Source organism: Mus musculus, chromosome 9, assembly GCF_000001635.26.
Source record: "Mus musculus strain C57BL/6J chromosome 9, GRCm38.p6 C57BL/6J".
Lineage (NCBI taxonomy): Eukaryota > Metazoa > Chordata > Mammalia > Rodentia > Muridae > Mus > Mus musculus.
Genome location: NC_000075.6, coordinates 121,574,475 through 121,587,001, shown reverse-complemented (window position 1 = coordinate 121,587,001; position 12,527 = coordinate 121,574,475). Strand labels below are relative to the sequence as shown.

General features: G+C 47.5%; 1 protein-coding gene across 4 annotated transcripts in view; it reads left to right on the top strand.

Annotated features, from left to right (window-relative positions):
* Window positions 1-9,161, top strand: part of Lyzl4 (lysozyme-like 4) — a 64,281-nt gene extending 55,120 nt beyond the window's left edge. The window contains exons 2-6 of one of the 4 annotated variants that reach the window (NM_026915.4): window positions 12-199; window positions 2,419-2,668; window positions 2,781-2,930; window positions 3,943-4,021; window positions 8,908-9,153. In NM_026915.4, coding sequence (NP_081191.1) covers window positions 2,530-2,668; window positions 2,781-2,930; window positions 3,943-4,021; window positions 8,908-8,977 — 438 coding nt within the window. In that variant the 5' untranslated portion in view covers window positions 12-199; window positions 2,419-2,529 and the 3' untranslated portion in view covers window positions 8,978-9,153. Of the gene's footprint in view, window positions 1-11; window positions 310-2,418; window positions 2,669-2,780; window positions 2,931-3,942; window positions 4,022-8,907 lie in introns of those variants that run through there. The other 3 variants (NM_001382835.1, XM_006512248.2, NM_001357346.2) reach the window with 3 other exon arrangements.
* Window positions 9,162-12,527: the final 3,366 nt, after the last annotated feature.

The following is a 12,527-nucleotide window of genomic DNA, read 5'->3' as shown; positions in this document are numbered from 1 at the left end:
TCTCCTTTCAGAACATTCTGGCTCACAGATGTCATAGAGAAGGTTCTAGAAGAGTTTCTCATGGAGCAGGATCGATGGTGTAGAAACTCTTGGGTGAAGACAAATGGGTTATTAAGAAAGTGGCATCTGAGAAAGTGCAGGGGACCCAGTGCCGGCAGAGTACCCAGCCTGCAAGCAACGTGGACTCCCTGCCGGGCTGGTAGGTGGGCCTTTGTGGGCAGAAGCAGAGACAGGCAAACGACATCTGGCTATAGAGCACATTTGTCAGCAAAGTCCCCTTTTGGTCATCTGGAGACACATTTTGGAAGGGTAAGCTTGCTTATTCTTTCAACAAGATCATCGAGAACCAGCAAGGTATTGGGTACTGGCCTCTGGGGAGGAGACGGCGTCATGCAAGCTTTCTGTATGAGACCAAGGTTATAAGCAAGAGAGCAAAACAACACAGTGACTGCTATTAGAATGTATTACAAAGACAACCAAGCCACCTTCCTCGACGAATCAGTGGCCATGGTTAAAACTGTGGTCATTGGAGTAGTCATGTAGGTGGAGGGAACAGCTGGCACAAAGGTGGCGGGAGTGGCGTGGTCCAGGGAACACGTGCAGGGAGCCTGTGGAAGAACAAAGTGGGAGGAAGGGTCTGGAGTGGCCTGAGGTCAGACTGAAGAGGGGCACAGGGGCCAGATCAGGAGGAATTGGACAAATGGTATGTGGAGGATGTTGTTAGAAACCCATAATTAGTCAGAGATGGTGATGACCTGGGCCAGAACAGTGGCAGGCAGGCAGATGAGGGGTGGGTAGGCCTTAGAACAGCATCCATGTTCCTGCTGAATTGGCTGCTGGAGGGAGGGAAGAGCTGAGACAGTGCCTAGCCTGGGAAAGACTAATGGTTCCCAAAATACTGTTTGCACAGCTAGAAAATGTCAATATGGTCTCTCTCCCCATGCATAGAAATTCAGTTATTAATGAGGACCAAGGGTGTACAACCAGGACTCAGAACGAGGCTGCCCCGAGCATGTAGTGCTTTCTATACTAAAATCATTTTCTCAGCACAATTAGGCAAGGAGTATTTTCCTCTGTGTGACAGGAAAGAGCTCTGAAGCACAGAGAAGTTGAATAACTTGTTAAGGTCACTGCTGGGGTCACTGCCATCCCAACTGCTGAGAGCAAAGCAGCTATTAAGGCCCAGGCTATCTGAGAACCAAGATACCACCTCCTGAGACGTGGTCAGGTGTACAACTAACCACGCAGCAGAATTAAACATGTCTGCCACCTTTGCCCCACTTAGAGGTTTCATCTAAGCTAAGTTCATGGCAGAGAGCAATTTTATTCTTCAGAGGACACTTTGCTTGTTACAGAGGGGACCAAATACCCAACAACCTAAAAATGGAAAGATTTATTTGTGGCTCTGGTTTGGTGGCACTGCCCAGTGTGGTAACAAGGCCACTAGGTGACGACTCACATTTATAAAAGCTCAAGGTGACTTGTCACATCGTATCTGCAATCAGGAAGCAGAGACCAGGAAGTGGGGCTGGTGTCACCTCTTAAAGGCTCGAAACCTTCCAGAAACAGCATCAGCAACTTGGGCCAACGGGTCAAACCAGAGAGTCTAAGGGCAACAGTTCATGCCTAAGCCACCCTCTATGTGTGTACCAGATCTCCAATACACAGAATAACCCCCCAAAAAGGACTTTCTAAGCCCAAGCCATGGCTGCAGGCTCCAGGAGGAAGAGACTGTCACTGGGAGAGTATACATATGTTTGAATGGCAACACAGTAGCATGAGGTGATTGTCACTGGTCTATAGTGACAGAGTGTGAGGCACACTGGAAGGAGGCTACACCCTGCTTTCCAGTCAATTATTCTGGTTTAAAGCATGGTTTAAAGCATGGGACAACAACCAAAAACAGGATTATCATTCCCTAGGGATCAGGGAAGGGACTGTGGGCAGCAAAGCCTGGGCAAGGGGAGGGAGACCTCAGGCAGGGTCGGTCAGTCTTCAGGAGTTGCACCAGGGGTGGGGGCCAGAAGATGGAGAGTGACGTGTGTGGGAATGGTGTGTGGGGGCCCTGTGGATAGGGAAGGCACCAAGGTGAGACCAGTAGGTGTATAGTGAAAGGGCGTGGCTCTTGCAGACAGGCCCAAGCAGGGAGTTTTGTTATGGTTTTCAGGGGCAGAGCTGATTCCTCTTGATGGAAAGACTCTCAGCTGGGTCTCTCAGTTATCCGAGAGACTGCAGGCTAAAAGGCAGCAGTGGAAGTAACTCACCATAAGCAGGAATGGCTTGCTCAGCAATGTACATGCAGTGAGCTGTCTTCCTCCCCCTCCTCCTCTTCCTCTGTTTCCTCTTCCGCTTTCTCATCCCCTTTCCTTCCATCTCTTCCTTCTTTCCTCCATCTTCCTGACCTCCCCCCACTCCCAGTGCCTCTCCTTTCCCTGGAAAGTCCAGTGTCCCTATGACCTTGGAAGGAGCTGCCTGAGACTCTCTGTTCAGCCGGCATCCACAGCTTCGAGCCACCAGAGCTTGGCGACGATGCAGCTGTACCTGGTGCTTCTCCTCATCAGCTACTTGCTGACTCCGATCGGTGCTTCCATCTTGGGGCGCTGCACAGTGGCTAAGATGCTCTATGATGGGGGCTTGAATTATTTTGAGGGCTACAGCCTTGAAAACTGTGAGTAGGACCCTTTCGGGCCATCTCTCTCTCACCTCCTTGATCTCCACCCCCACTGTCTCATCCCCTACCACCAGCATCTTCTTACCCCACACGCTGTTCCACCTCTTAGGGGTGTGCCTGGCTTATTTTGAGAGCAAGTTCAACCCCTCAGCTGTCTATGAGGACCCACAAGATGGCTCCACCGGTTTCGGCCTCTTTCAGATTCGTGACAATGAATGGTGCGGCCACGGCAAGAACCTCTGCAGTGTGTCCTGCACTGGTGGGTCCCTTTCTCTCCACTCCCTCTGCAGTGTGTCTTGCACTGGTGGGTCCCTTTCTCTCCACTCCCTCTGCAGTGTGTCCTGCACTGGTGGGTCCCTTCCTCTCCAGTCCTTCAGGGCACAGGAGCCTACAGACCTTCATGTTTGGAGGAGACAGGGAGAGGGAACTGGCTGTGCTTGAAGCTCATCTCTGGGAGGTGGAGTGCTAGCTAGTCTGACAGGAGCTTGAGAGAAAGGGTGTGTTAGTCTGAGAAGGATAAAAGATAAAAGCCAATGGGCCCAGAGATGCTGGGATGTCTGGGATGTTGGGAGCAGGGGCAGGGCACAGAGCTCAGGCAGCTCGAGAGTAGGAAAAGATTGCTCTGTCTGGTCCTATGTCACCCATGCATGTCCACTAGTTCCCTAAGGGGACCATACTGTCACCATGACAGATTAGAAGTAGTTATAAGGAGGAGACAGAAAAAGCCCAAAGAGGACATGTTGTCTGTCTCTTCTAAGGCACCTAAGAATCTCTGGCTAAGAGGAAGCAGCTGGCCAGGGTCCTTTCCTGTGTTCTGTGAGCTTCAGAGAGCTTTGTCAAGAGTTTTCCTAAGCCCTTGGCAGGTATCAGTTCAGTTAGTGCTCACAGCAGCCTCTCAGCCACTCTATAAACAGGCAAATTGGGGCCCAGATACAGCAAACCCATACCCAAGACCTCATGGCTATTGAGTGGAACTGGAGGCAGACACAAATGAAAAGTGGGTCACGAGTCAGGGCTACACCAAGAGGCTAGGCAAGGTGTCCCTGCCACCCGAGGTGTCTCTGCAGCAGAGGGTCTAGGTCCCAGCAGCCTCAGGCCTCATTAAAGAGAGCATTTCCCTCTACCGTGGTTGATGAGGAGAGTCCAGTGTTTTCAGCCTCTGTTAATGACAGGCCATGAGGGCAAGCAGTAGGAAGGGAGATTGTAGAATGGAGAGATACGCTTGCTGTCATCAGATGCTACAACATCAATCTATTTCCCTTCCCTCATAGCTTTACTGAATCCAAACTTAAAGGATACGATCCAGTGTGCCAAGAAAATCGTGAAAGGAAAACATGGGATGGGAGCGTGGTAAGTGGGTGACTGCAGCTCACACTGGAGGCTGGAGGGATGGGAGTGTGGTACGTGGGTGTCTTCAGCTCACACTGGAGGCTGAACAAGGCTGTGACCAAATCCCTGGCAGAAGCAACTGAGGACAGAAGGGAACCCATGCATCCTGGCTCACAGTTTGAGGGTCACAGTCTGTCCGTGGCAGGGCAGTTGGTGTGGCAGGAGTGTGCGAGGTGTCTGGCTCATGAGAGTCACAGTCAAGGAGTGACAAGAGGTGACTGATGGTTTTCAGCTGTATTTTCCTTTTGGTCAACCTGTAAGCTGGTGCTGCCCATGTTCAGGGTGGTCCGTCCCTGCTCAGTGGAACCTTCCTGGGAACATTCCCATGAAGACACTCAGGTGTGTTTTCTAGGTAAGGTTAAATGTCTGTGATTCACCATCATAGCTCACATCAATAACACACACTCTGTCTGTTTATTAGTTATCTGTTGTCTGTACATTTGTGCATGTGAAAGCTCGGCATTGATGTAAGCCTTCCTCACTTGCCCTTTCCTTCATTTTTGTGAGACAGGGTTTCTCATGGAACCTGAAGTCTGCTGATTCAGTTGTATTGACTGGCCAATGAGCTCCATGGATCCCCTCCTTTTGTGTCCGCTCCTCGTTTCTGGAATTTGCCACTATGTTTGCCTTTTCACTTGGTTCTGAACTTGGATTCTCATGGTTGCACTGTAAGCATGCCTTTACTGGCTTAGCCTGTCTCAGAGATCAGCATTTTTATCTTTTAGATCTTTTAGGAAATTTTATTTTATGTGTGAATGTTTTGCTTGCATACATGTGTGTGTCCATTATGTGTGCTTCGTACCCAAGGAGATCAAAAGAAGTGATCGAAGCTCCTGGAACTAGAGTTATGGATGGTTATGAATCTCCACGTGGGTTCTGGGAACTGAACTCAGGTCTTCTGAAAGAGCAACCATTGGTCTAAACTGCTGATCTATATCTCTCCAGCCCTCTGAGATCAGATCTTTTTATTATTGCTTTTAAAAAGTCATTTTTGTGTTTGCAATGTGATGTTGAATTTAAACTGCAGCCTATATCCCTGTATCTAGTACTTATGTGACACTATACTGGGACAGTGTGAACAAATATCTACTTACCCAAACACATCAAAGTAACAATTCTGTCTAAGTCCAGCTTGGCAAAATAATTAGTGTTTCTTCAGGCACAGGGATAGCTCAAAGACACTGTAACATCAAGAAGCCCACCCTAATTTTAGTGTAGACTCATTAAAACCTGAAATGATGTATGCCTTGTAGGCAGATGGATAGGTTGGAATCTCCTCCCCCAAAATGCTGTTCATGACTTCTGTAACCTTGGAAAAGGAGAAGCCTTTGAGAGTCTTGTAAGTTTCAGGGACTTTCTGAGACTTGTGAATTGTTCACTTCCTGGATCTTAAGAAGCCTCCCTCTGAGAATGGAAATGTTTTAATTCAGAGGATGATCATTGAAAACTGCCATATTATACATTATACTATTTTGAATTTTAACGTATGTATCTATCTGGCCATTGTTGCTATTTTAAAAAATTCTGTTGCAAACATTCAGTATTTTAGAACTCGCACATTCTTTCGAGTGTCTGCTTGGGAAATCTGCAGGGAACATTTTAGGATATTTGGTGTATTAAGAAGCCGAAGAGAAATTGGGCTTGGTGTTGCATAAAGAAAACCCCAACTTTCAGGAGGTGGAGGCAGTAGGATCATGAGCTTTAGTTCAGCCTCAGCAACATAGTGGGTTTGAGGTCAGCCTGGGCTATGTGAGACCCTACTTAAAAATAAAGCAGAATAAAAATAAATGAATAAATACAAGCTGGAGAGGCATGGTAAACTGCCATTTGGGTATTGTCTCACCCCACCAGGATGCTTGCATCTCCTCTGCTCAGCAGCCTAGAAAAACACAAACTCTGGCACTGTCTTGGGAAACAGCAAAGTGTGAGACTGTTGTTTTGCACTTTGTGTTTTTAGTCACATGAAAAAGTGATCATCCTTTCATGTGTCCTTGTTACTTTTCTGTAAGGTGCTTATTCATTCTTTTGTTAGTGCTTGCAGTCAAATCCCTGTCAGGAACTAGCTTAAGGAGAAAAAGCTTATTTTGGAGACTCTGTCCATCATAGTAGGAGGGGTAAGGAGGTATGGGTGATGTTGTCCGCAGATCAGGAAACTGAGTGGGGAGAAATGTAGGTACTCTGCTAACTGGCTCCTCCCCTCCTCTGCTTTTTCTGTTGTGTACACCAGCCTGTAGGGTGGCATCACCTGTGTCCAAGGCAGGACGTACCACAGTCAGTTAAAGCAATCTGGAAAGCCCTTCACAGGCGCTCTATGTGTGTCTTAAGATGATTCTAAACCCAGTCAGATGGACAATCAATATTATCCACTATCTTATGTTTTCTTTTATTCCTACCAACTATTTTAAGATGAAGAAATATTTTTAAGTGTATGTGTGCAGTTCCTGCAGGGGTTAGAAGAGGGCATTGCATTCCCTGGAGCTAGAGTTCCAGGGGGTTGTGAGCGGCCTTGTGGTTGCTGGAAACTGAACTCTAATCCAGTAGAGGCTTTTAACTACTGAGACATCTCTCTTCAGCCTCCTCGTATGTAAGCAATGCATTCTTTATAGACGAGGGCTCTGAAATCTTCATCAACTACATCTGTGTGAGTTGTTGTCTTGGGTTTGTCATTTGTGTTTTCACTTTGTTTATGGTGTCTCCATCCTAAAGGAGACCTAACAGTTTCTTAGAGTCAAATACCTCTATCTTTTCTCTTGTGGCTTCTGGGTCTATAGGAAGCCCCTTCTGTGAAATGTCTTTAAGAATGGAAGAGATGGCTCAGTTGGTAAAGTTTGCCTCGAAAGCATGAGGACGTGACTTTGATCCCCAGAACCCTTTTTTAAAGATCAGTTAAGTATGGTGCCAGGCATTTGTAATCCCAGGTCTGGGGAGGTAGAGACGGGTGGAGTACTGGGCCTCACAGGCCAGCTGCTCAAGACCAATAGGAGACCCTATCTCAAAAAACAAAGTGGACTGTGCCTGAGAAACAACACCTGATTGCATCATTTGGCTTCCATATGCATGTGCACACACACACACACACACACACACACACATGCATACACACACGTGCACCACACACACATATACATCTGCACATTCATGCACACACAAGTACACACAAATTAAAGGTATTTTATCCTAAAGACTCCAGAGAACTCCATCCATGTTTTCTCATATCGCAACTCTGCAGACACCAAGTAAGCCCTAGGTATTTTTACTAAATTAAAAAATAGAATTTTTAAATGATTTTTATCTTTTTATATGTAAAGTTTGGGTTCCTCTGGAGTTGGTTTGGTTGTGAAAGTGAGGGCGGCGATGAGGGTCTTTAGTGTTTGCTGTGTGTACTCGTTGTTGTCAACATCACGAATCCATCAAAGCAGCCTCATTGCTAACAGAACAGACTGCACGCGGTGGTGGGAATCTTGTTAATGATACCTGTCTCCTGCAAGTCCGAGGTTCCTTTCACACGTGGTCTGGGCTTTCTGATTAATTGGTCAGCGTGGCTGAGTCTCTACAATAAGCACTAATGAGCTAAGTCAGATTTGTTGTGTGGCACTAGGAAGCAGTATACTGGGCCATGCTGGCCGAGGGACCTTATTCTCCAGACTCCTGGGAAGGGAGGATCTTGGTAAGCTGACCAACAGCCTTGAATCCTCTACAGCTCAGACCGAGTCGCCCTGCTGTGCTGGGCGGACAAGGTCCTTACAGTGGAATGGGAGCCCCTTCCACACCATCTGCCCTGAAACTTTATGCTTTTTCTCTCAGCCATTTAATTCCCAGAAATAATGACTCTGAGACTAATTATTTATTAGTAAATTCCAAGGTCATAAACTTTGCCTTTTGTTCACTGACTTGCTCCTAACTTGTCCCCTTTATCCTAACCTGAGTTCAGCGACGGGACTGGTTTCCTCTCCTTGTCTTCTTATGTCTGTGTCCCCAGAGTTATTGGTGTGAATCTCTTTTTATTCTAGCCTGACTTCAGCCACCTGCTGGCTTATGTCCATCTTCTCTGTGTTCCGAGTGAATCTCTCACACTTCTATATCCCAGAATCCTCTCTCTTCCTGCCGGATGTCCCACCTCCTGTTTTCTTCCTCAGCTCATTGGCCATAAGCTGTTTTATTGACAGACAATGCTTATAAGATATTCTCTCTACACTGTCCCGAGCTATGAAGAGCCTTGGGTTTTCTGAGAATGTGGGTGTGTGTGTGTATTTTCTTGAGCTTCATAGCTTTAAGGGACCAGGAAACCTGTCTACTATGAGTCCCCCATCCTGCTAGTTTAAGGAGCAGGACTGCAAATGGGGATACGGACTGTAGCTATCTTCAGACACACCAGAAAAGGGCATCAGGTCACATTGTAGATGACTGTGAGCCATCATGTGGTTGCTAGGATTTGAACTCAGGACCTTTGGAAGCATAGTCAGTGCTCTTAACCACTGAGCCATCTTTCCAGCCTGGGAGAAGAATTTTAAATGCTATAGAATGAAGGCTGTACACAGAGGGGTGGAAGGAGCCCAAGGCCATCGACACTCCTTGGGGCCTTGTGCTAGTCAAAGAACTCTGAAGCTGTCTTAGAGGACTGACTAATACATCACAGGGCAGAGGTGCCCTGGTTGGGTGGGATTACGGTGTGAGGCAGGGACAGCGGGGGCATATCATGGAGGAAGCACCTGCCTCCGCACCAGGTTGAGTGCTAAGAACTTCAAAAGCCTGAGGTCCACATGAGAGAGACTCAGATGTCAGGTCTGAGCAGCACGGTCCTGAGGGAGAAGGATCTGCTGCTGACCACTCTGGCCTTTCCTCTGCAGGCCCATCTGGTCCAAGAACTGCCAGCTGTCTGACGTTCTGGACCGGTGGCTGGACGGCTGTGATCTGTAGGCACCCGAGTGGCCCTGCCTCACTTGCCAGCCTCGTCTTGGGACTGAGGATGCTCTCCTGTTTGCTGCTTCAATCCACCCAGTTACCTCACCACTGGCCAGCTCCAGGTGGAAAAGGACGGCAGTCCTCACTTCATCCAGGGGTGCAAGGTGCAGAATAAACCAGCTAATTACTCAGCCTGGGCCTGAAGCCTCTGCCTGTGTTATTCTATCAGGAGCAGTGCGGCCATGATCGTTCATTATTTACCACTTTGATGACTTACTGTTTCTGGTTCTCAAGGGAAGGGTGTGAGAGTGGGGGCGTCCCTAAAGCAGGATAAGGGGGAGGAGACGGAGTAGAAGCTGAGCGGAGCCACCGAAGTGGGAATGAGAGGCTGCGCAATGGCTTCTTCAAAGCCAGCTTGGCTGGACTTGGAGTCACCTAGGAGACACATGTCTGCATGTGCCTTTGTGGGGTTAGGGCTACTGTGCCTGTTCTGGGGCCCACCCTTCTCACATTTAAAGATGACACAAGTAATACACCTTTAGGTGAAGAATGCTGGCAATACTAACAAAGGAGGTTATGAAAACTACTCCCCCAACACACAGTAAGCAGGTTATCCTTGCTGCAGTTTGTATTGCTCTGCAGCCCATGTTGAGAAAGCCTGAGGACCATTAACCCTTGCGTGTGTCTCATTCCTGGCTTTGAGGATCCTTGTGCACATGCCCGTGGCCTTTTTTTCCACTTACGAGCATGAGCCACTATTAAATAGACAGCACTCTATCTTGCTTTTTCTGCTAATGATTTGTGGCCTAATATTTTCAGGTCTATATCAGGATCCTTCCTAGGTCCCATTAGATGAGCAAGCTTTAATGCCCATAATCCTGAATTGCTTAACCTACAGATAAATTAAGCAGGCTGAACAGATGGCGGCCACCTTAAAGGCGGGCCACATAAAGCAGTGAGTCGGAACTTCTGGAGCAAGCTTTCAGTCAAGCTCGGTGCTGATGGAGCGGCTCGGTCTCGTGCTTCCACATGAATCTCAAACACAGAACACGAGTTCCTGCTAACTGATGTCAGTAACTGTGGTCCCTGGGTTCAGAAGCAGCTTTTGGGATATCGAGGGAAACGTTATTATTGAGATTTGGACCTGGCATTGTTTCCACGGGTGGACTCAAGAGCAACAGTGTCTGATCCCAGCCCAAAGCTGGTGTAGACATTAGGGACGCCTGGAATTATCAGAACACTATCATCTCAGGAGGAAACCCAGCTGCCGCCTCCTTCCAGCCCATTACTTCCAAGGATGTTCATCGGTTCCCTAATGGGCTCTGTGTCAATAAGGATGTGAGGCTCAAGGGCAAAGCAAATGTTAGGTTATTGATGGGACCAGAGTTTCCCCACATCAACTCCTGGCTTGGTGCCCTCCAGCCGGCTGGTCACAGTGAACACTGATACCTCAGCCAGGTCCCTGCTCCCGCATCTATTGTCCATGCTGGGTGAAGAAATGTCACTCTCACAGAGCTATGTATGTCATTATGACTTCTAGTACCAGCAATTACTATAGAAATCCTGATTTCACACAAGGCACGTGACTCTTCCCTCAACCACATCTCCAAACTTCTGTAAACCTTAGATGCTAAATTTGAATTATAGCAGTCTAACAGGTGACAAAACAGCTCTGGAGAGGTGGCATAACTTGGCTTTAATCCGGTAAATAACAGGTCTGAGTTGGGTATCTCCTTAGATCCCACACCTCCATACACCCCTATTATTGAAAATCTCAATCTGGGGTTTCCATCCTGGCTTTGATTACTGAGTTCCCAGATAAAAGTCACACATGACACTTATAATAAGCCTTCATTAAGCAGATATCTATCTTCTATGCTATTAAAATCTATTTTCTATCGATAACCCCAAATTTTTACCATGTTTCATTTGGGCTGCTCGTAACTCCAGCTGCCAGGCCTCATGGCTATGCTTTCTTGATTCCTAACCCATAGCGTCTTTCTCCTCTCTCCATCTTTTTCCTCTCCTCATGGTCTTCTCTGACCCCAACCTAGAACACCAAGCTCTGCCTATCTCAATTCTGCCCAGCTATAAGCTGTAGGCATCTTTGTTTACCAGTCAGAAATAATATGGGGGCAAGGTCACTCGAGTCTACATGTAGGTAGACTCTCATCTCTGAGGAGCCAGACCTTAGGGGCCTGCACTTAGCAATACATAGCAACAGCCTGAACCTTAACACACCTCTCCCCCAAACCATGCAATTATATTGGTGTTAATTGTCTCCCCCCATCTCTCTCTCTCTCTGTGTGTGTGTGTGTGTATGTGTGTGTGTGCCCATGAGTGTTCATGTGAATGCACACGTGTGCGTGTGATTGTTCCTGAGGGTACACGTGTGTGCCTGTGCCTATGAGTTCATGTGTGTGCATGTAGAGGTTAGGGACAGCCTTGGATATCTATCTTTGAGGCACTGTTGTCTTTTTTTCAAGGGTTTCTCATTGGCTCAGAACTTGGCAAGTAGACTAGGCTGGATGGTCACTGAGCCTCAATTCCCAGGCAGAGCAGCTGGCATCAAAACACCATTTTGAAGCAAGATGTGATTTTTATCTTTAAGTTTCAAAAGTACTGTCAACAGCGCAGACTGTCATTTCTATGAGACACCCCGTTTATGTGTCTACATCTCAAAACTAAGGGCTTGCACAACTTGGAGGCATTTACAGCTGCAGTTTGTGCTGGTTTCTAGGAAGCTGCTTTTCTCTGACCTTGTCAGGTGCCAGCAAGGGGCTGCTGTGTTCACAGCGTGTGGCTCCCTGTGGGCAGTCTCCTCTCAGCCTGTTCAGCTTCCAAGAGAGAGTGAAGGCTTGTCTCACTCAGCCCTGGAAAACCAGGTGAGCCTGAGGTCCCTGCACGGAAGCTAGGCTCTGACTGGAGGCAACATGTTTCTAGTTGTTTCTTTTCATCGAATGTAGAGCAGTCTGCACTGAGATGTACAATGTTTCTTTGTATGAGATACTTTATGGAACCTATGTCAATAAATCTCTTACCAGGCCCTTGTGAAGCAAGCATTTGGAGTCCAGCATTTCCCGACCTGGGGAAGGGCATTTAATCTCTCTAAATATAGCTTCTACCTTCTGCAAGATGAGAATAATAACAACATCCCATTGGGTGTGAAGATTGATGAAGCACCACACTATGACCTCCAGACAAACTCCCAAGACATCCATCTCGTCACCTTGACTGGATTTAGAACCACCTAGAAGATATAGCTCTGGGCATGCCTGTGAGGGTGTTTGTAGGGAGGTTAACAGAAGGGAAGGGCTGCGCTTTCCCATGAACTGGAGTCTTGAACTAAATAAACAGGAAGGAAGCAGGAGCAGTCGAGCCCAGAGTTTCTTTCTCTATGGTTCCTGGTTCCTCAGGAAGTGAGGTGAGGGTCAGCAAGTGTTACTTCTGCCACCAAGAGAAGCTGTACCCTCAAGCCATGAGTCACAACAAACCTTGCAGCTGTACGCTGCTTTTAGTCACAGAAACCAGAAAGTAATTAGCAGAATGATGGGAAGAGAGACTT